At 51.3% G+C, this 24,115-nt stretch overlaps 1 protein-coding gene across 1 annotated transcript in view; it reads left to right on the top strand.

Annotated features, from left to right (window-relative positions):
• RIN3 (Ras and Rab interactor 3) overlaps positions 1–24,115 on the top strand; it is a 118,560-nt gene that overhangs the window by 28,217 nt on the left and 66,228 nt on the right. The window contains exon 2 of the mRNA XM_030883518.3: positions 7,696–7,903. Within this exon, the coding sequence (XP_030739378.1) occupies positions 7,696–7,903 (208 nt within the window). The remainder of the gene's footprint in view (positions 1–7,695; positions 7,904–24,115) is intronic.

Consider the following 24,115-nt stretch of genomic DNA (forward strand, 5'->3'; position numbering starts at 1 on the left):
TGTTTGAGCCAACCTGAGCATTATAACCCTGGAGACAGTCTTTCAGAGAGCTCTGAAAACTGTTCCACCCTTTAGAGGTCAAAACACAGGTAGATACGTTTTTGAGACAAAGGGCCATACTCAAATGACATATAATTGACAGTATACACAGTCCAGATCTACATTACAAAGCACGCAGTGGGTCATGGGTCATCGTGGCCCCTTACAAGATTAAGAAGGAATGTTATCTCCTAAGGAGGTCTGGTTAATGCAGATGCACAGCACACACTAAAGAGGAGGGAGGAGGCCCAAACCGGCAAATAAAACTTTTATGTTTAAATTTTCTCGTCTTGCCATAAAATATGAATTTTATTTTCTCAGTGGCATAGCCTTCCTGTTTACAGTGGGGGACACTGAGCCCAGGAGGGGTGTTTGTTCATCGTATCAGAGCCTCCGGAGGAGGCGGCTCCCAGCCCCAGATGCCTGCCGCCCGTGCTGGACTGTTCCTGTTGGCATCTTCACCTGTAGTTGGAACTCCAAGCTGTTACTCCCTCTGGCATCAGCTGCTGCTCTTTGGCCCAAGTCTTGTGCTGCCACAGTGCAGAGAAACAGCCCCAGTGACCTCCTCTGGCTTCTGCTCTGGTGACCTTGTGGCAGCTGTCAGAGGATTTTCCTAAAAGTCCCCTGGGGCCTGATTCTTTGAATGGACTCATCTTGATGACCTTTCAACACAGGCCCTCAAGGCTCCAGAACTGACTTAAAAATGCCAAGAAAAAATAGCGGGAGTGAATCCCAGGGAAATTGCCCTGGTGGAAAGAATAGGCTTAGGTGTTCAGAGACCCCCCCCACCCCCCCCACCCCCCACCCCGCTCTATATCGCCTTGGCTTGTGACATGCTTTGGGAACTTGGGAGAAGGTGTGTGCATGTGGAGTTTTTGTTTTGCTTTTTAATTAAATATTTCAAAGTTAGTGAAATCTAGAGGAAAAACATAGCAATGCCCTGATCACCCGTAATTCAGCTTTGTTAAATCCTACCCTTTTGTCATATTTGCTTCAGATGTTTTACAAGCAAACAAATCATTACAGAACTGGCTGAAGCCTCCTTCACACAGTTTCCTGATCCCATTTTCTTCCAATTTCTTCTTCCTCGGAGGTGACCCCCTCCGAGGTCACCATTATCCTGAATTTGGTGTGCATGGGTACCCACAAACAAGACACAGAACTGTTGTGTACGTTTTTACACTTTATAGAAATATTTTCATTCCTTCTGTAATTTGCTTTCTTCACTCAACATTGGGGATTTGGTTTGCTTGACTTTAAAAACTCGTTAACTTTTTTCTTTTGAAATAATTTCAGACTCCCAGAAAAGTTACAGGGTTAGTACAATGAATTCCTGTAGTACAGTCTTCATTCAGATTTACCAGTTATCAACATGTTGTCACATCTGCTGGTTCTCTCTGTCTCCTTCATTTTTTTTTGAACCTTGTGACAGTAATTTGCAGACACTGTGCCTCTTTACGCCCATATATTTCAGTGGGTATTTCCCAAACATGGGCATTCTCTTACCTAACCTCAGCACAAGAATCAAGATCAGGGAATTAATATTCATGCAGTTGACAGGATTTTGAGATTTAACTGTGTAGCGATTGGTTCCTACCTTTCAGCAGCTGTGCCTTAGTCCAGGGTGGACTAATCACAACTTATTTCTCGTTCTCTCATGGACAGACTTTGGTTGTCCCCATTTTCTCTCCCTATAAATGCTTCTATTATCAATCATCTCCTTATCCCGTGTGCGTCCTGGGAGTGGGGCTGCTGGGGCCTGGGCTACGGCACCTCCGTCTCTTTTAGATTTTGGAAATCATTTTCAGAGCAGGTGCAACTGTCTTCATTCTCATGGAGTGCTGTACCCCGTTGGTGCTCTAGTGCCATTTAGGGGCTGAGCAATGGGCTCTCGCCTATCTTAGGCCATTTCTCATGTTGCTGGTGTTCGTAAGAGAAACAGGGCATGACCATGTGCGTGGTTACTCCAGGTAGAATAATGACCTATTTGAGGTGTTCTCATGTATCAGACGATGCTTGATGCATGTTACATGTGGCAGGTATTACCAGCTCCATTACACAGATGAGAAAACTGAGGCCCGTAGAGGTTAAATACCTTGTCCTAGGTCCCACGGCCAGATATGGCAGGGATTGGGACTGAGGCTGTGTGAGTCCTAGTTCCTCATCTTCAGGCTATGCAGAGTGTGTGAAATGACCACCGCATCTCTGATTGTGAGTTTGTCGTGAGAGGGGTCCACTGAGAGGCTGTTGCCTCTTCCTGCAACATCCCACCTCCCCCCACACCCCTACACGCCTGTCCCTGTCATCTGGTCCCTTCTTCTCTCTACAGAGGGAGTCATTTCATTTAAGAGCAGTCAGCATGGAGGAGAAGGGAGAGGGTGGGGGTGGGGGACAGCAATGAGCGACCATCCTCCCTCACCCTGGGAGTGTCAAGGCACGGCTGGTTCTCCGGGCCTCCAAGGTCAGAGACAGAGAAAACTCCCCTCTGGGGCTTCTGGACGGTCCAGCCCCAGCTCGAGAAGTCGGTGCCATTTCAAAAGGAGGAAGGCTTTGGGCTTCTGGAGGCTCACGGTGGGCACAGGAGCCCCACCAGGCAGTTCAGTTACAGCTCTTAGAGGTTTGCTCTTTATCACTCCAGAGATAATCATCAAGCACGGTGTGCCCTCTCATCTCATTTACGCCCAAGAGAAACCCTCTCCGCTGGTTTTACTTACTCCCCGTTTTACAGAAGAGGAAACCGGAGTCAGCGTGGTTATGTAGGCAGTTAAGCCCCTTAGCGAGTCAGTGCAGAGCTGGGATGACACGCGGGCTCGGGAGGCCCCAAAGCCAACAGGTCTCCACCCTGCATGCATTTTTGTGACAAACAGATGTATTTTCACATATTTATTTAAAATGAGTTTTAATCCTATAAATAATGCATAATTAGCATGCAAATTTGAAACAACTCCCCTGCACTTCTCAGAAATAACTGTCCTTAATGATGTCTCACAGAGCCTTCAGGAAATTATTTTTGTGTATAGTTATATTTCTGTGTCTCAGTGTGTGTTTGTATATATTCCAAATGGGATAAAAAACATTAATGAACGCTCTTTCTTTGCCAGGTACTACAAGGATACATATACACGGGAAATTTTTAAAATTTCTTCAAGAAGTAGAATAGTGTAGAGGTTATAACCACAGACTCTGGATCCAGATTGTCTGGGTTTGAACGCCAGCTCTGCCACTTATAGGCTGTGTGACCTTGGATGAGCTATTTAGTCTCTCTGTGCCTCAGTATCCTCGTCTTTATTTTTTTATTTTATTTTATTATTTATTTATTTATTTATTTTATTTATTTTTGGCTGCATTGGGTCTTTGTTGCTGTGCGCGGGCTTTCTCTAGTTGCGGAGAGCAGGGGCTACTCTTCGTTGCAGTGCGTGGGCTTCTCATTGTGGTGGCTTCTCTTGCTGCGGAGCAGGGGCTCTAGAGCGCAGGCTCAGTAGTTGTGGCACACGGGCTTAGTTGCTCCACGGCATGTGGGATCTTCCCAGACCAGGGCTCGAACCCGCGTCCACTGCGTTGGCAGGCGGATTCTAAACCAAGAATATGTTCCATGCCTCTCTCCTAGCCTCTGGTGGTGACCATCAATCCTTAGTGTTCAAAACTCATAACTCCACTCTCTTCTTCTGCCTTCACATGGCTTTCTTGTATCTCTGTGTCTTTTTTTTTTTTTGGCCACGCCACGTGGATTGTGACATCTTAGTTCCCTGACCAGGGATCGAACCCGTGCCCCCTGCAGTGGAAGCGCGGAGCCCTAACCACTGGACCTCCAGGGAATTCCTCTGTCTCTCATTGAATTTAGGGCCCATTCTAAATCCAGAATGATGTCATCTGTAACTTAACTACATCTACAAAGAGCCTCTTTCCGAATGAGGTCACATTCACAGGTGCCAGGTGTTAGGATTGGGGCATATCTCTTTGGGGGACACAGTGCAGCCCGCTCCAGTAGGTGTGAGGATGCCTGTGTGCTGTGGGCTACTTATGGATGAAGAGGCACATTGCTGCCCTGATTGGCATTACCAGGGCCCCTCCTACCCTGGCCCTCCGTGTCATTTGTATACTCATGCACCTTGCACAGAGTGATCAGGCCGTCCCGTAACATTGATTGCTGGGACCAGGTCTCTTTATCTCAATACAGCCACTTGGCCTTGAAGCTGGGGTGAGGCCTGCCTGAGGTCAGGATCGTGGGTGGGACGGAGACGGCCTTTTCCTGGTCCTCCCCTTCCATCCCACACTCCCCCCAAGTTCCGGCCAAGTCTGTACAAGGGGGCCTCAGTTCTCCTTACAATGAGGCTTCATTGGAACTTTCTGAGCTGCTTCCCTGGGACCCACACAGGCAGCCCGAAGCTGGCGTCCTCATGAGCTGGGAAACGGCGGGGCCTTCTTCCACACAGGCAGCATCCAGCCAGGGTGCTGCACCCCGAGCTGACACCACACCACCTGGGTGGCCCCCTCGGGCGGCCTCTCCACCCCAGAGCAGAGCTCTCCTCTCCACCTCACCCAGGTTGCATAGGCCGGTGACTGGATGCGGCACCACGCCAGGTCACTCCTTCCCTTGGGAGCTAAGGCCAGGATGCTGAGCCCAGGTCCTGTCCCTGTGGACCAGGGCAAAGGTTTCCCTGGTGTCTGACCACACTGCGTCTGGGTGGGGCAGCACGGACGACCCGCCCCTTGAATTGGAAGGCTGTTAGGACTGCTGATGAGAGCTAATTGCTCTACTTCCCGTGAGCAAGCAGAAGGAAAACAGTCATGGAATGGTTTGTCTTTCCGGTGGAATTGCTCTAAAGTTTTTAGGCTCATTATTCTGCGCTAACAGTGCCATTAATTACCCGGGGCCCCCGTGGCTGCCTCCGCAGGGCCCTCAGCTGGATCTTGGCTGGTGAGAGGGAGGGCATGGGAGCTGGGGTGGCCGACCGTGCCAGCAGATGACATATCCACTGTGGGCTCAGTGATGGTCCCTGGCAGTTAGAGCTGGTGTGGCCAAGCTGTTTAACAACAGTAATCATGGCAGGGAAGCAGCCTGCCTGGGTGCCGGCTCAGGGCGTTCACATCTCTGCCCTCCTGCTCGAGCCCGGCAGTCCAGCCTGGAGCCCCAGCATCAGCACCAGCATTTAATGGTCGCAAATGGGCATCTAGAGGCCCAAGGTCAGCAGGGACTCAGAGATTAGGAGGCAACTTCCTGGTCCCGTTACCATTCTTTGGCCTGGTCACAGCAGGTGTCCGTGTCACTCTGTCCCTTCAGGGCTCTGCTGCTCCTGTGACCTGGTGCAAGGCCCAAACCTCCCCTAGCCTCAGCTGCTCCTTCTGTAACGTCTAGACCTTGCTGCGGCCTTTGACACTTACGGCTTCCACTCCAAGCCTCAGGTCCTGCCAAGCCACCACTTAGGGGGCCCTGAGCAAGCCCTTGTGACTCCTGCCTTGGCCCACCCAGCGGGAAAGGAGAACACTGGAAGACTTGGGCAGTTCCTGGAAAGCAATATCTCAAGAGCCTTTGGCCTCTTGAGTGGTTTAGTCTGAGAAGCAGATAGATGCAGAAACTGAGACCCTAAGAGGGAACGGACTTACCCATGGACTTAACTAAGCTACCTAAGCCTAGTTAGTGGCAGAGAGAGAGCCAATTGCTGTCACTCCAGCTGCCGTTAGAGTCCTAACTGGCCTCTGGGGGAAGCCCTAGGCCAAGTGAGAAGGTTTTAGGATGATTATAAAGCCTTTTTGGTGCCAAGGATGTTTTGTGTTTCCAAGGGAGGTTGGAAAAACCTAACAGGCCCCGAATGCTTGTTTCTGGGTAATTCTGGCCTCCACTGTTTTCACTGCTTTCCCAGAGGAGATGCTGGACCGCATTTCAGGGCTTGGGAAGAGGTCACATCAGTATGAGCTGGGCCGCCCTGGCCTTGAGCTCCAAATGAGACCCAATTCCACAGCCTGTGAACACCCATGGGGCTGCCCTGCTGCCCCTTCCAGAACCATGACGCCTGCAGCTGCCTGGGACACTCCTGTCAGCCTGGTGACGTGGCACACTCTTCTGTGTGGACCCAGAGGGGAAATCAGTAGGAACCCACGGCACACGCAGCATCCAGGGAGGGAGGGCTCCTCGGAAGGTTTAGAGTGGAGGCGTCAGAGGAGGGAATTTTTAGCACACTGACATTGCCGGATCTCTCATCACCACGTACCTTTCTAGTCTGGTCTCTGCAAAACCCAACACCGCTAGACCTGTTTAATCCCACACTTCCCAGTCTCCCCACCACCCAGAGAACCACCAGGACCCTCGCCCTCCCCTTGAGGAAATGCTCATCCCCTCGTCAGGACTCCTGGCTCCCGCTGCCCTCTGACCTCAGCAAATGATTCCACTTTTCTGTGCCTCTAACAGGGCTCATCCTGGCCTCCTCCCGCCCCACCCCCCCGGCAGCTCCTTAACAACCAGCTTTATCTCTGGTGCCCGTGGGCAACATCAAGGGACATGGAGCAAAGGAGAGGCACCAGCCACATCTTCCTGGCTTTATAACTAGCCCCTTCTGTCTGATTAAGGTTTTCACCCCTGCAGATATCCTGAGATTTCGTTCCTCAGGTAGAAGGCAAACAGACCACACAGCCCACCCGACTCAGGATTTGAGGCACCAAGATGCTGTTCCTCCTTTTCTGGAATCAAAACTCACATGCCAGTGTGTAGGGGGTCGGGTGGAGGGAGCGTGTTGGGAACGGTCTGGGATCTCTTAGACTGGACCTCTACTTTGTCTTGCCATTTCTCAGGCCTGTGATTCTGCTCCTTTCCCCAGGGATCCTGACGTTTTACATCGTCAGCTTGGGGGTCAGGGAGTGTCGACTGGGAGGGGCACAAGAAAGCCTTCTGGAAATGTCTGTATCAGCATATCTAATAGAAATATAATGCAAGCCACATATTTGGTTTTAAATTTTCTAGTAGCCACACCGAAAGTAAAAAGAAGTAGGTGAAATTAATTTTAATAATGTTTTACTTATCGCAATATATCTGAAAATTATCCTTTCAATATACAATCAATGTAAAATATTATTAGTGAACTATTTTGTGGTCTTTTTTTTTTTTCATACCAAATCTTTGAGATCCTGTGTGTATTTTATACTTAGAGCATGTCTCAGTTCAGACAACTCACTTAAGATCTGATGTGGCTAGTGGCTATGGTATTGGGTAACACAGCTCTCTCTCTTGATCTGGGTGGTAGTTACACGGGTGTAGACATACGTAAAACTTTGTCTGACTGTATACTAAAGACTAGTGCATTTCACTGTGTATAAATTACACTTCAATTAAAAAGTTTTAAAAACCCTCTTCAGGGCTCTGCTCAAATGCCGTTGTTTTCCTGAACCCACCCTGGCTTGGAATTAGCTACTTCCGTTGCACTGTGCTTCTGTTATATTTATTCCAGTCTTGTGCTACAGCTGGTTTTTTCTGTGTATGTCTCACTCGTTTTATTATAAGCGCCTTAAGGCGAAGATCCCGGTTTGTTCATTTTTAATTCCCCAAAGGGCCCCAGGCTACCTAGATGCTGAATAAATAAGCATGGTTGAAGTGAGTCGCCGTTTGTTGTAAACCCCTCTCTGGGCTAGCGGCAGGACGGGCTGGTCATTTGATTCTGTTCTCAGTCCTATTCCAGATGTTGGCAAAGGAGAGGGACAGCAAGAGGAGGAGGAAGATGGCGTGGGGCCTCGTCTGCCAGTCACTCCGAAGAACTGCCTTCCTCTCCGGGGCATCAGCGTCCTGGAGAAGCTCGTCAAGACCTGCCCGGTGTGGCTGCACGTGGGTCTGGGCCGGGCAGAGGCGACCAGGATCCTGCACCGGGAGGCGGCCGGGGTGAGTCGGGGTCTCTCATGGCCGGTAGGTGGGGCACGGCTGTCGGGAACTGCGCGGGCTCCCACGGAAGTAGCTGCCCTCTGGACAGCTGCCCATTTGCTCTCTTTTCTTAGGTTTTATCAGCTTTTCGACCAGAACTCAGGAGCAAGGGACTGGTGGGAGGTGTGGTTTCTGCTCTGGGGAGCAGGTGTCCCACTGGGGCTGTACGGCTGGCGGGGGCTCTCTGGGCGTATGGGTGCCCGCGGCAGGACTGACACTTTGAGAACTCAGCCAGGGACTAGAGAGTCTCCGAGCCGGAGGGAACTGAGAAATCATTTTACACCCCCTTATTTTACATGTGAATATGAGGGGCTGTGTGATGGAATCGAAAGTGTTTTGTTTTGTTTTGTTTTGGAGTCAAGCTCTGTGAGTTGGGAAATGGCTTCAATTTTTTGAGCCTCACTTTTCTCACTTTGAAATGGGGCCATTAATAGTATTTTCCTCCTCGTGGTGTAAGCATTCCAGAGGAAGATAGATGCCACGCACCATGAATTTTCTCTTACGTGCTACTTCCTTTAAAATTGTTTTTAATTTGTTTAATTTTAAAAGTGATACATATAAGTATTTACTGTAAAAAAAATATCAAGCTGGACAGAAGTGATAAAGTAAGAAGTAAAGTGTCTGATAACGGTCTCTGCCACCCACTCTTTTTCACCTAACCTATTTCCCAGAAGTCTTTTTTTGTTTGGGGCTTTTTTTAAATTGAGGTGAAATTCACATAACACAAAAGTAGCCTTTTTTTTTTTTTTTTTTTTTTTTTTTTTGGTGGTACGCGGGCTTCTCGCTGCTGTGGCCTCTCCCGTTGCGGAGCACAGGCTCCAGACGCGCAGGCTCAGCGGCCATGGCTCACGGGCCCAGCCGCTCCACGGCATGTGGGATCTTCCCGGACCGGGGCACGAACCCGTGTCCCCTGCATCGGCAGGCGGACTCTCAACCACTGCGCCACCAGGGAAGCCCCAAAGTAGCCATTTTTTAAGTGCACAATTTAGTACATTCACAAGGTTGTGCAAGCACCACCTCTATCTAGTTCCAAAACATTTCATCACCCCAAGATAAAACCCCGTATCCATTAAGCAGTTACTCCCATTCCTTCTTCTCCTGGCCCCTGGTAGCCACCGGTCTGCTTCCAGAAGTCATTTCTGCTGGCCGTGTGTGGCGTATCTGTCCATTCATCTTCCATGCAGACACCCACATCTGTAACAGCTAGCATTCACCAAGCACTTTACTGTGTTCTGGGCACTGTCACGTGTATAAGCACAGTTTATCCTCACAGCAGCCCTCTGAGGTAGGTAATACTAATATACCCATTTCACAGAGGAAGTAACTGAAATACGAAGCAGTTAAGTGACCTCCCCCAGGGGACACAGCGATCGCGTGCCTGAGCAGTCGGGGAGCTCCTGTGCTGTATCATACACACAGGTTGTATTTGACCGAGATGGAATTGCATCTTATAGCCATTTTTTGCCGTTCTTACCCTCAATGTGGTGTGTATCGCTACACTGTGTCCGGGGAATAGTCCAAGCTCCTAAACACAGGGGGCTCAGGTAGTTAGCAGACTAATTCATCCTGGACTAGATAAAATCCATCAAGTCAGCAGTTGTACCTGAACTTTGGAATTACTGGAACTCATGGGGCCTCCAGCAAAGTACCACGAAGTCCCACAGAGGCTCCTGCCATAGTGAGTGGGGACCGTAGAGGCCTAAAGACCCAGCTGAATCCCTCCGGGGCCAGGGGAGGCCTCCCCCAAGGCATGGCCCCAGCTGGGGAGAGGGTTGCGGCGAGGGTGGGGAGGCAGGGAGACCCGCATCCTCAAGGAAACAAGATCTGTTGTTTCATTCCTCCCCACCTAAAGGCTTTCAGTTTCGAACTGCCTGAGGCTTTAGAGCAGATTATGAAACTGCATAGAAAATAAAATCAGGGATTCATACCAGCAGGTGTTCCAGTCGGTATTCCCAGGCTGCAGCCCCAGCTGGTCGTCCACTCTCCTATTAGGATCTGAGGGGATTAGCGTCCCACCCTTCTTGGGAGGATGCAGCTGAGAAACAGGCCCAAGTGCAAGGTTGTGGTGTGACGAATGGCCATTTTCTGGACCTTACTTGGTCATCAGGAGAGGTGTGTCCAGGCATGCGTGTAGATGGGGGTGGACCAGACAGTGAGGACCGTCCCGGGAGACGGCAAGTGGGTCTCCAAGGTGAGCTGCACTGGGTGTAAGTCATGCCCACTTTGTCCAAAGGTTCGATACTCTCTTCAAAAAGTTTACGACAGGCCCAACTCAAAACAGTAGTGGTTCTGTGTGGAGATTGCTTATTAACGGCAGGCCCTGTACCAAGTGTTGCATGAATGTCACCTCATTGAATCCTCGCCATAATCCTGTGAGGTGGACTCTGCCATTATCCTCATTTTACTGATAATGAAACTGTGGCTATGAAGAGTGCCCTTGGGGTTCCCAGAAGCAGAGGATCTGGGAGGTGACCCCAGGGGACACCAGTGGGGGAAATAAGACAAGGAAGGGAGGGCAGCTAATAAAAGGTATGTGTTGGGCTTCCCTGGTGGCGCAGTGGTTGAGAGTCCGCCTGCCGATGCAGGGGACGCGGGTCCGTGACCCGGTCCAGGAAGATCCCACATGCCACGGAGCGGCTGGGCCCGTGAGCCATGGCCGCTGAGCCTGCGCGTCCGGAGCCTGTTGCTCTGCAACGGGAGAGGCCACAACAGTGAGAGGCCCACGTACCGCAAAACAAAACAAAACAAAAAAAGTTCTGTGTTGATGCAGGTTACCCCTGGGGGCAGTGGAGCTGGCTTCTGCTGGGGCACTTTGGGAGCCAGGGTAGAAACACATCTCAAGGTCATTCTGCCCAGAGGGCTGAGGGAGATGATATTATCCACTGACTGATGATAGCCATTGGTTCCAGGCAATGGGGGATGAGGATTCATGTTCCAGCACCACCTCTCTGCTCTCGGTATGAGAAAATCTGACTCTGGCCAGAAACAGCCGATGAGCAAAGTGATGCCAAGCTGGCTGTTGGAAGCAGGACTGGGGTCCACTAAAAAGAGTGGGCAGGGCCCCAGCAGCCTCTACCACTGGGAGTGAAGTCACCTGCCCAGGGTCACATGGCTAGTGAGTTACAGGGCTGAGATTTGATCCCAGTCTCGGCTAAGCCAAAGCACACCCCTCCCAAGGGTGAAGGTTAGTAGCCGGAAAGAAAAAGAAGTAATGTTTTGAGGTCAGTCAATACCAGATGGGTTTGGGTATAAGACACGTTTATAAAGATGGATAAAATCTGATCTTACCACTGTCCTCTCAGAGGGTCTAGTGGGGGCTTCATGCACGGATATGAATGGGAAGGCATGGGGAGGGGATGTCTCAGTGCTGGGTAAAAGGCAGGACAGCGAGTGACCTAGAGGAGGCGGGGAGCCTGTCCAGGTGGGCTGATCTGGGCAGACTTCCTGGAGGAGACAGATGCCGAGCTGGGCCATGCAGGATGGACGGGCAGGATTGGGATGGGGGAGCTGAGTGGGTGGATGGGTGATGGAACAGCACAGGCTGAGCCCCAGAAGTGGGCATGAGCTGGGCTGGGGCACACAGGGAGGGAAGAGGGCATGACCGCAGGGATTGGAGCCAACTGGAGTCGCTGGAGGGCAGCACCAAGATGCATTCATTGCCTTGCAATGCCAGCGTCTGGCTCAGGCTTGGGTGCAGGGTATGTCTGGCTTTGGGTGTTCGTTAGAACAAGTGAATGAAGGGTGGCAGGGAGAATGGGGCTGGTTCTGGGGAGCTGGCAAAGCCGGGCCAGTTGCTCAGGGCCTGCCTGCAGTGAGGGACGAAGGTCACGTGGCTGTGTTTACTTTCTAGGTGAGCACACATCACACAAGGCTTTAAGCCTTCATCCCAGGCTCCGTGGCTACAAGAGGCCCAGACACCTCTTCACCCCAAGTAGGTGGAGGTACCCAGGTCGCTGTTTTACAACTCAGGGGCTGAGTATAGAAAACAGAAAGCTTCAGGCTGGGTCCTGAAGTGACACCCTTGTCCAGAGCCTTGAATCTAATCCCAGGAGTGAGACCACAGGCTACTGTTAAGACCGAAGGTGATGGGCTAAAAGAGATCAGCCGGGCCCTTCCTGCTATTGCCCCCTTACTCTCCCTCTGAGACCACAGGGACTGGGTCAGCCCCGAGGACAACAAAATTGGAGGAGATGCACCTTCTGTTCAATTCTCTGCCCTCACACCCCACTCTTCCCCGTGAGCTTCTGTATTTTCAAGCAGAAAGCAAAGCCCTAAAGCTCACACTCTGATAAAAGACTGGCCAACTTTTACCCAAAGTTGTTCTTTGCATGATCTTATTGATCCTCACAGCAACTTCTGTCTGGTTGGCGTTATTAGTGTCCCCATTTCCAGATAAGGAAATGAAGGCACAGAGAAGTTAAGTCACTTGCCTGAAGTCACACAGCTAGTAAGAGCAGAGTCTGCATAGTATGATCTTCAGGAGATGCTGGGAAGGCCCTTTGCTGCATAATATCACTCTCGTGGAACTGTCTGAAATTCCACCAGTGCAATGGCTTCATCGTTTTTAAGATATAGACACTGGGTAGCCCCCAGGCTGTGAGAGTTCGGAGGGTCCTCAGAGATAACCTGGACCCACCCCTCATGGCACCAGTGAGAGACAGTGCTTCATCATGTCTGGGGCCAGTGGTCAGGAGACTGGAGATCCAACCCCTTTGTCCCAAATATCTGTATGACCTTGACCATGTCCCACCCCCTCTACTACTCCCCATCTCCTGCAGCCTGCTTCTCTGATAAGGTTCTGGGAACATATTGGCCCCTTTCTGATTCGCGTATATCCAGAGCAAGGCAATCAAAAGCCATCTTTATTCATCCTGCACCCAAATGCTGGGGTGTTTTTTCTTTTAGTTTTATTTTAGAAGTTTTTGATTTATAGAAAAGTTGCAAGGACAGTACAGAGAGTTCCCTTATGTACTTCTCACCCAATTTCTCCCACTGTTAACATCTCACATGAGTATGGTACATTTGTCACAATTAATGAACCAGTATTGATACATTAGTATTCACTAACGCCCATATTTTATTCAGATTTCCTTAGCTCTTACCTAATGTCTTTTTCTGTTGCAGGATCCCATCCAGGGCACCACATCACATATAGTCATAGGTCTCCTTAGGCTCCTCTTGGCTGCAAGTTTCTCAGACTTTCTTTGTTTCTGACGACCTTGATGGTTTTGAGGAGTACTGGTCAGGTGTTTTGTAGAATGTCCCTCACCTGGGATTTGTCAGATGGTTAGACTGGGGGTATGAGTTTGGGGGAGGAAGATCCCATAGGCACAGCCCCATTCTCATCACATCATGACAGAGGTTCATACTGTCAACACGACGTCACTGTTGATGTTGACCTTGATCAGCTGTCAGTTTCCGCTGTAAAGTTACTCCTTCTCCTCCCCCTTTCATACAGTTCGCTTTGGAAGGAAGTCACTCTGCACAGCCCACACTCAGGGAGGGGGGATTTATGCTCCACCTACTTGAGGGCAGAGCGTCTACATAAACTACTTGAAATTCTTACGCACAAGAGATTTGTCTCTTCTCCCCCATTTATTTATTTATTCGACCACTTACTAATATCGATGTAGACTCATAGGTACTTATTTTATGCTTTGAGTTATAATCCAATACTACCATAATTATTTTATTGCTCAAATTGTTCCAAATTTGGCCACCGGGAGCTCTTTCAGTTGGCTCCTGTGTCCCTTTGACATAACCCCATCGTTGTGCGTGTGTTTTGATTATTTGTTTGTTCAGAGCACTTCCTTACTTTCTTACACTAAAAGATGCTCCACATTGTCTTGTATATTTCTTGCCTCAGTCCTAGGATCGGCCATTTCTCCAAGGAACCCTTGTTCCTTTTATTGGAGAATAATGTTAGAAACCAAGATCTGGCGCTATGTGTGTTCATTGCTACTGAAGTGTCATTGCTTCTAGGCCAAGAGGTGGTCTTTTAGTGAAAGAAACCTCTTGTAAGATTGCTTTTTGTAGTGAGGGGTTAGCTCAAGTGTTGCAAGGCTTCCCTGGTGGCGCAGTGGTTGAGGGTCCGCCTGCCGATGCAGGGGACACGGCTTCGTACCCCGGTCCGGGAAGATCCCACAGATCCCACATGCCACGGAGCGGCTGGGCCCGTGAGCCATGGCCACTGAGCCTGCGCGTCCGGAGCCTGTGCTCCGCAACGGGAGAGGCCACAACAGTGAGAGGCCCGCGTATCGCAAAAAAAAAAAAGAGTTGCAGTAGCCTGAGTTGCAATATGGACCAGCCCACGTTCAAGGCATCTTCCCCTGCTGTGAGACCAAGGAATACCAGTTATGTCCAATATAGTTTGGCGAAAGCACCGGTGAAACCCCTTTCCTGCCCCTTCGGGATGCCAGAGCCAGGGAAGAAGGCATAGTCAGCAGGTCTCCTGTGTGCCAAGCACCGTCTCTCATCTTTCCACCAGCCCTGCAGAACAGGGGGCAGGCTCTCTATTTTATAAGTGAGGAAACCCACCTCTGACAGTCATATGGCCACTAAGTGATAGAGGGTGATTTGAACCCACCAACTGACTGCTTTCAAAGACTTTTTTTTTTAAGAAAAACCACAGTGTGTCAGCCTCATCCCCAGAAATGCGGGTTTCTTTGGCTTAGAGCGGGGCTCAGCCACCAGGGCGATTCTGATAGGCAGCCAGGATGAGAAACGCTGCTCCATGCCAGGCTACAGCCTCGTTATCAGTAATGGGAAAGGTGGGCCACGCGTGTCCAGAGGGGGCTTTGGCCACTGGACCCCTGACCTCCACAGGCACTTGTGGTGCCTCGGAAGAACCAGCCACTTCTGTTCCAGCCCTAAAGAGCGTGATTGGAAAATTTCCCCAAGCGACTGGAAAATAGTCCTAAAATAACAAGAGTAGAAAAGCAGACACAGCTCTGGATTGTCCGGGCCAAGAAGGAATAGTAAAAACAAAACCATTTAGAGTGTATTTAGCTTTGGGTTTTTATGTAATTATTTGAAGAGGAGGAGGGGAATGCAGTGGCTGCATAATTCTCTCCCTAAGCATATTTCTGTCCCAGCTGTTTCTGAAATCAGTTGGTCTTTCCAAACCCCCTCTGGCTGAAGGTGGATACAGAAGGGCTCCAACCCAGCCAGGGGCTCGAACCTCCTGGATTGCAGTAATTTACCTGTGAAACTAACCCTCATGTAAGCCTCTTGGGGGTTTGGGAAAGACCCCAGGACACTGATGCTGGGAGAGAATCTTCTAGAAGGAAGGAGTCCTGGACCCTTTAGTCCCCCTACTTCGCTAGCCTGGAAAAGCCAGCTCAGAGAGGGGAAGTGACTTGCCGAAGGGCACAGCAAGCCAGGGTCCGCACCAAGAGGGACACTGTGTCCTGCCTCACAGCCCAGGGACCTGACCATGAACCCACTGTTGTTTCAGGGGGTGGTGGTAGGGGAATCCTAGCTCTTCAAAGAAAACTGGACCCTCAGAGTGGGCATGTCGCCCGTCAGTTTGTACAATTGGGGAAAGAGGATACTTCTGCTTTTGGTGAGTTCCTAATCCAGTATGTTGGGGAAGCTGACAAAAGGGGAAAAAAATAAAGAGGGAACAGAAGGAATGGGTGACTCAGATGTCAGCTCAACAAGGCACCAGACGACGCTTGTTCCCACAGAGGAGAGACGTTGAGTGAGGACACTGGGGCACAGCAAGCTTTGTGGGTGGCCCGGTTAATCAGGGAAGGCTTTCGGGAGCAGTGGCTCAGGGAGGGTCCCAGTGTGAGCTGGGAGCAGTAGTGTGAGCTGCTCCATTCCTAATAACCCCAGGCAGCCCACAGGCAAGGGTCCTGGAGGTGGACAGAGAAGGTTCCGGTGCCTGGACTTGCCACCTCACTTTCCCTCACTGCTCACCTTGAGCTCATCCTTTCACTCGGGGCTGAGACCTGAAGTCTGGAGCTGCTAGTGAGGGTGTCTTTCCGTCTCCAGGGTGCCTGGTGCCCCACCATGTTGCCTTTCTGAATCATAGAGCCATCCATGAACAGGAGGGTGGAAACGCTTCCTCCGTACAGCAGGGGGCTCTGAGGCAGGTAGAGACACCATATACTGGGTGCTTATTATATAGCAGGCACTCTGCCGAAGTCATGTGGGCAGTTCTTTCATTAATCCTTTGAGGCACTGGGCCTACGGTAGCTTCAGCCATAAGGCTACTGTTGTTTATCTAATGAGAAATATGGAGGTTTGGGGTCTAGGGCTGGTTTAGCAGTCCAGTGATGTCTTCAAGACCCAGGTCCTTTCCACCTTTCTGTTCCTCCATCTTCAAGGTTAGCTTTTGTCCTCTGTTTGTCACCTCACGGTTACAGAATAGCAGCTGCAGCTCCAGCCATCTCACCCATTTAAAAGCAGGAGGTCATGGGCAAAAGGCTTTCTTCTCTTAGGCTCAGCCTTTTTGTCAGGGAACAGATGTTTTTCCAGATACTTTATTGGCTACCCCTGACTGTGAGGGAGGCTGGGGAAGGGAGTGAGTGGCAGAGGGGAACAGAAGAGCCATGATTGGCTTTGACCAAACAGGATTCATCTCCTGAGGCAGAATGCACTGCTCCCAGGCCAGAATTGTGGTCAGTTAGCCAGGAGAGGGAGGGGAACTGGTTCTCAGGGGGGCTGACTCTTAGCGACCATCACAGGCAGGAACTATCATGATGCCATTTTGCAGAGGAAGAAGCAGCCCCAGAGCAGTCACACAGCTCAAGAGTAGCCGACTAAGGACTGACCTCTGAGAGTCTGGCTCCAGAGATCGTGGGCTAAAGTCTTCCACAGAAGGGCCCGAGGCCCGATGCTCTGGACCTTCCCCTTTCCCTCCCTCTTTGCCAGTCTTCTTCCTACACTGTATTCTCATCTGTACAAGGGGTAAAATATTCTAAACGCCAGGGAGGGAGTTGCTGCAAGGTATCTAAAACCTCTAACCAGGTGCCTGGCATAAAACACATGCTCAGTTGGTGGGTTGGCTGGGTTGGAGGACGTGTACTATAATGGTCACAACCCTGATCTGAAGGTCACTGGCCTTGCATTCTTGTCCTGGCTCTGCCACGAACAAATAATGTGACCTCAGGATGTCTTTTTGCATTTCTGGGTCTTGGTTTCTTTGGCTATAGAGTGAGGAGCTGGACATACCCGTGGCTTTCAAACTTCCCCACCAAGCTCTGGGGACCCCTCAACAGCACCTCATAGGAGGAAGAGAGGAGGGGGGTATCCAAAGGATGAGGTCCCACCTCCACATAACCCATAGCTGTAGCATTGCCTACTGTGGCATAACGAACCGCTCCAAAATCCAGTGGCTTAAAACAGCCACTATTCAACTTTCTCAGGATTCTGTGGGTCAGCAGTTTGGACTGGGTTCTGCTGAGTGGTTCTTCTGCTGGTCTCTCCTGGGGTCAGTCAGGCAGCTGCAGTCATCTGGCCAGCTGGCCAGAGATGGCCTTGCTCCCCTGTCTGGCGGTTAGTACCAGCTATGGGCTGGGCCTCACGACTCCAGCGGGCTCACTCAGCCTTCTTCACATGACAGCTGTGGTCCAACAGGGTGAGCATGGAAGCAGACATGCCTCTTAAGGCCTAGGCTTAGCCCGCCACAGAGTCACTTCTGCTACATTCTTTTTTTTTTTTAAATATTTATTTATTTGGTTGCATTGGGTCTTTTAGTTGCGGCAGATGGGCTCCTTAGTTGCGGCTCGAGGGCTCCTTAGTTGTTGCTCGAGGGCTCCTTAGCTGCGGCTCACCAACTCCTTAGTTGCGGTATGTGGGCTCCTTAGTTGTAGCATGTGAACTCTTAGTTGCAGCATGCATGTGGGATCTAGTTCCCTGACCAGGGCTCAAACCCAGGCCCCTTGCATCGGGAGCACGGAGTCTTAACCACTGCGCCACCAGCGAAGTCCCCGATACATTCTTTTGGTTAAAGCAAATCCTAAGGCCACCCTTCCAGGTGCAGGGAAATAGACCCCACCTCTCGATGGGAGGAGCTGCAAAGAATTTGTGGCCATTTTAATCTACCGCATAGGTGAGTGATCTTTGAGTCCGTTTTCCTATCTCTTTGTTTGGAAAAAAGATACATAATAATAATCGTGTTAATAGTTATCATTTATTTGTCAAACAAGATTATGCAGATAAAAATCTTAGCATCTGGTTTAGTGCTCAGTAAATGGTAGCAGTCTGTAATAAGTATCAAGTGCATGCCCTATGCTAGGCATTTATATATGACCAGCAATTCTCATAGCAGCCCTGAGAGGTGGAGATGATTATTCTCAGGCTCAGACGAGGAAATCGAGACCAGAGGAGTAAAAGTAACTTGCCTGCAGACCCACAGCTGGTGAGGAGCAGAGCTGAGCTTTGAGTCCCCCTGCAGCTCTAAAAAGTGGGCTGCAGGGGGTAGAAAGAGAAGTAAGAGGGGCTTGGAGAATTTGCACATGGACCCCCTCAAGGGTGCTGGAGAAGGAGCTCTGGGAGGCACACCCAGCCCGTGAGCCCCCTGGGTGCTCACCTGCAACAACCATCACGGGCAACATCTCCTTAGAGGATAAGCAATGGACACCTGGTGGGGGAGGGGTGTGATAGGGACACAGGCAGTTCACTCAGATGCCCTTCTCCTGGCACTGGCTTTGCTGAACTCTGCTGGGTTTAAGCATGGGAGATGCACCTTAATCTAGAACGCTTTGTAGGAGTTACCGGTCTGCATACGTTCTCGCAGTGAGCCGCACGGCGACACTGTTTTTGAGGTGCTGTCTGTGGCTACTTCCTAGAAGGGACCCTGTGACTAGCTGAGGTGCTAAACCTCCCCAAAGGGGAACGTGGAACAGACCATCTTATTCCGAAGGACAGTGGCCAAGGCAGACCACTGACTGGGGTTCTGCCCATAGCAGGCACCTGTCAGTGCCCCCTCCCCGACTGCCATCTGGGCGGGAGAGGTCAGAGGACTCCTCTAGCCTCTGTCCCTGCTCCTCCCCCCAAACCCCCAACCCAGAACCTTATCTTGGCTTTTCAGATAAGAGCCCCAGGACTTGGCCACGGCAGAAGGAAGTGCTACAGGAGGCTCTGTGGCCATGCTGAAAGGGTGGGTGTTGGACGCTCAGAACTGGGAACCTGAGCCCAGCCTGGGGACTTTCCACCCCCGTCTGCACCCCTGGCCTGTAGTGAGTAGATAACACAGACTTGATGGCAAGAGATAAGGGAGATGTTCTTGGCGACACCTGGGTCTGCATCTTCTGCACTTCCTGTTTGCGTGGCCTTGGGTTTATTTAACCTCCCTGTGCCCTGAGTCTTCATCCATCGGAAGGAATGGTAGTAGTGCCTGCTTCCTGGGGCCGTGGGGAGAGCTGGTGATGCCGAGCGTGAGGTACTTGGCCCGGAGCGCAGACGTCAGCCGCTCTTTTCAGCTGCTGGCTCCTTACCCTCCGCTGCGCCACACCCTCAAGGAAGTCCCTTCTGGGGTTTTTTCACAGCAAACACATGTGGTAGACCGATCCCCAGTTCTAGACGGAGCCCGAGACTGGGAGACTGAGGAGTATCAACCAGCCATGGGGAAGGAGGGCGGAAGCAGATGGAGAATTAATCCTCAGTGAGCATCGGTGGAGACACGTGTATCCCACTGGGTGCTTTCCTATGCAGCGTCTCATTTACCCTTCCAACACGGAGGCGTGGGGCTTTGGTTTCATTTCTTGTTTCTGCTGGGTGGTCGTGGGTGTTATCCCCACTTACAGCTCAGAACACTGAGGCTCGGAGAAGCCACAGAATTACCCAGGGCCACAGAGCTCACGGCTGGCTGCTCTGGGCCCTCTGGGAGCCCAAGAAGAAAGGCAGATTGTGAGAGACTGTGACTCTCCCCGCAGCTGGAGGAGTTCCTGTCCGAGAGCTCTCATCTCCTTTCTTTCTGTCTGTGGAACGGGAGGGTGGAGAACGGGGTCCATGTCTCAGCGGAGTGACTAAGTCCAGAAATAGTTGCGTGCTGGGTGTGAAAGAGCCAATTAGACCGCAAGGCGGCATTGCTGGAGGTCCCAGTTGAGGCTGGCGACCATGATTTGTCATTGCAGTCACCCTAGAGAGAGATCAGTGGGGGTCAGGTAGTCCAGGAAGAAGTTGACCATCAGTGGAGTAGGCAGTCTGTGTCGTCCTGCGGCCCCGGCCGTCCACTCGTCTCTCACTCGATCTCTCTGACAAAAAGTCCATCCTTAGGATAGGTATCCTTACTGTCTTGTTTTATTCTCTTGTATTTTCTTTTGGAAAGAGAAATGGTTGGTGGCATCTGCCTCAATGGGTCATGACCCACAGTTTGAAAAACACTGCTTTCCTTCCTGTGCCATTCCTGACGCTCAGGGTGGCGAGGGGCCACTCTGCTACGTGCATGTGCTTCTGAACCAGTGACCTGGCTTGTGTCCCTCACACATGTGCCCTACAAGGATAGAAACCCCCAGTTTGTTTTCAGTTGAGGGGAGCGCCAGCCTCAGCTCCTTCCCGGTCAGGGTCAAGGATCCAACGTTGCTGTCTGCCTTCCCAGGGACACCACCGGCTCCCGCTCGGGCCTCGCTCCCTGTGCCCGGCTCCCCAGAGTTCCAGCAGGGGGGACCCCGGCAGCAGCCGAGAGTTCCCTTATTCCACACTCACTCCCACATATGTTCACTCACACACATTCACACACTTGCACACACTCACTATGCTCTGGGCGACAGTTCTCTGACACCAGTTGGATGTCCTACAATTCAGTTCAATTCTGACATGACTACCCGAAGCGAACACAGACCCCATAAGTTAAAGGGAAGGTCCCCAAAAGACTGCTCTCGCTGCAGATGCCAGACACTCGTGGGGTCCCTAGGCTCCCTACTCTTCTGTCTGACTTGGTCACAAACGTGACCCCTCTTTAGGTTTGATAATCTGCTAGGAAGACCCAGAAAACTCACTGAAAGCACTATGCTTATGGTGACAGTTTGAATATAAAGGATACAACTCAAGATCAGCTGAATGTGAGACACGGGGGTGAGGTCTGGGCTGGGGAGGGGGACACGGAGCCCCAATACCCTCTCCCGATGGAAACCGGGCACGCACCCTCCCCACGTGTCAGTGTGTTCACCAGCCAGGAGATTAACTCATTGCCCGGTGCTTGAACTCAGTCTGCAGTCCCTCTCCCCTTTCCAGAGGTCAGGGTGGGGCTTCGGGTTCCAACCCTCTAGAATTATGCGACTGGCTTTCGGGGGCAGCCCCTCCTTTAAGGTCCCACTTGAGCCGACTGTTAGCATAAACTCAGGTATGGCCCAAAGGGGCTCTTTATGAATTACTAAAGACCCCCATCACTCAGGAAAATCCAAGGGTTTTAGAAACTCTGTGCCAGGAGCCAGAGACAAAGGCCAGCTGTATTTTTTATAGCACCCATAGGCTTACTGTCTCACACACACACACACACACACACACACACACACTCATTCTCTCTCTCTCTCTCTCTCTCTCTCTCACACACACACACACACACACACACTCCCTCACACATGCTGGGTCCCATGGACCTGATGGGTAGGCGGCAGCTCGGCCTTGGATCTCTGAAGAGAAACCAAAGTGACCCCTTTTCTTGGAAAGACGCGTTCCTGGGGGCAGTCCAGGTCCAGGTGGACGCATCAGCTCACAGCAGGCGAGGCTGTGCTGGGACTGCAGAGAAGCGTCTAGAGGAGAGCTGGCCTCCCGCTGGGTCCCCTAGGAGGGCCGTCCTTCCAGGTGGGGCACCAGCACCCCCGCCCAGCTCGCATTTCTGCCCCAGAAGCCTCTCTCCCGCCTTCCTCTATCCGCTGGGTTCTCAGGCTCTCTCCACCCTGCCCTGCACGAGGAGAGGGGCCGGCAAACTCATCTGACCGCGGTTCAATGACTGATGGGTGCATTGTGTCCCTGCTCCCAAGAGGCACTCTCACGGAGAGCAGACACGTAAGCCAAGAGACTGCCCTCTGGGGGCCAGGCGCAGGGCAGCCGAGGGCTCAGGATCTAGATCCGAAGGGCCTGAGCTCAGATCCCAGCTCTGTCATCCTGGACATTACCTGCCTCTCTGTACCTCAGTTTCCTCATCTGTAAGATGGGGATAATAATAGCATCACCCTCTCATATGAGAATTAAGTAAGATCATGGAATCTGATGAACTGGGGTTAAGGCTTGGATAGAGGAGGGAAGCGATATGTGTTAGCTGCTACTAGTCAATAATAACAATATTATTATAATGTTTTATTGACAATTATAATGACATTGTATTAACAATTATAATACTATATAGCAATATCATAATAATAATAGTAATCAATAACAATGGCGGGTAATTTGAGGCATCACCCAAGGGGTGGCGGGACAGTGCGCCTTGGCGGGGGAAGGGGAGAAGCACCATCTCTGTGCTTCTCCAGAGCCTGTCACATCCTCTGGAGGCCCCAGTGGCCCTGCTCCCCAGTCTTCTCTCAGCATCTTTGGCCAGACTTCCCAAACTCTAGACCGGGCTCTTGGGGCCTGAGTGGGAACGGCTTAGACCCCTCGTGGGGACGAGGGTGGAGGGGAGGGGGGACGCCATGACCAAGTCCTTTCTCAGGAAAGGAAGGAGTGACCCTTCCTGGGGGGAGGACCAACCCTCTTCCTCTTCCCCAGGGGGAGCTGTGCCCCAGGAGGTTGGGGAGATCCCAGAAGGTGTCTGTCATCACCTGGAAGAAGGGACGAGCCTGGGTGGGGCCAGTGGAGACTAAAAAGAACATTTTAAAACCACACGGTCTATGAAAGGAATCAGGGGTCCCCTCCCCCTGATGGCCACGGGGAGGGCACTGCCCCAGGGCTGCTGTGGGTGTAAGAGTGGAAAACTTCAGAGTCACAGTCCCCTTAACTGAGCAGAACCGTCGTTCAGAACAGGAGAAGTGAGAGTGAGGCGTCTGTAAACGCCCTGGCTCTGGTTTAGACTTCGGTAGTGCTGGGTTACTAGAGCACAGACAGGTCCCTGGGGCTCAGAAGCATCGTTTTGTTTTTGTTTTTAATTTATTTATTTTTGGCTGTGTTGGGTCTTCGTTGTTGCATGTGGGATTTCTCTAGTTGCGGTGAGCGGGGGCTACTCTTTGTGGCAGTGCGCGGGCTTCTCCTTGCAGTGGCTTCTCGTTGCGGAACACAGGCTCTAGGCGCGTGGGTTTCAGTAGTCGTGGCACGAGGGCGCAGTAGTTGTGGCTCTTGGGCCCTAGAGCGCAGGCTCAGTAGTTGTGGCACACGGGCTTAGTTGCTCTGCGGCATGTGGGATCTTCCTGGACCAGGGCTCGAACCTGTGTCCCCTGCATTGGCAGGCGGATTCTTAACCACTGCACCACCAGGGAAGTCCCAGAAGCATCGTTTTCGACTAGAGTAAACCCACAGGAGAAGAAAGGGCAAGTCCCTCCCTGGGCAGGATGTATAGAACAGAGAGGGGCTGCATAGCGTGGGGTCTGGAGCATGGACACCAGCGTCCAGGGCTGAATCCCAGCTCTGCCCCTTTCAGCTGTGAGGCCTTGGCCAGGCAAAGCCTCCAGGGTATGTCCTAGGGGCCAAGCCCATATGGGTATTTCCTCAGTTGATCTTCACACCAGCCCGAAGAGCCAGGTCCTGTTAAAGTCAGAGAGCGCCTCAGTTTCTTCATCTGTGAAGTGGGGATAACAGCAAAACTCACGTCACAGGGTTATTGAGAGACTCAAGCAAGTGAATAGATGCAAGGTATTCATAACAGTTCCTGTCACAGAGAAAGCTGTGTATATTAGTTATTAGTTATTTTTGTTTCCATGGGGGAAAAATAGTGTGAATTGACTAATATTTATGATTGTTTCCAGCAGCCTCCCCCAGGGCATACATGCTGGGGTGTGAGTTGAAATTCAGCCCGTCCATTTGAGCTTTTCTAAGCGTGACCCTGGATCACTGCCTGTACCAGATTAAGCTGATTCCAGACCCGCTCCCCTCCCCCAACTAACCAGCATCTCAAGGGACGGACTCAGGACTCTGCACTGATTTAGTTGACCCCCCTCGATGGACAAATGAGAAGTTGAGACTCAAGGAGCCAGGGCACATGGACCACGTGACACATGGCTCTTGGGGCAGAGCCCCTAGTTCTACCTCGAGATGCTAGACTCCCCCACCTTGCCTTTTTGTTTCTGGAAC

Source organism: Globicephala melas, chromosome 2 (assembly GCF_963455315.2).
Source record: "Globicephala melas chromosome 2, mGloMel1.2, whole genome shotgun sequence".
Classification (NCBI taxonomy): domain Eukaryota; kingdom Metazoa; phylum Chordata; class Mammalia; order Artiodactyla; family Delphinidae; genus Globicephala; species Globicephala melas.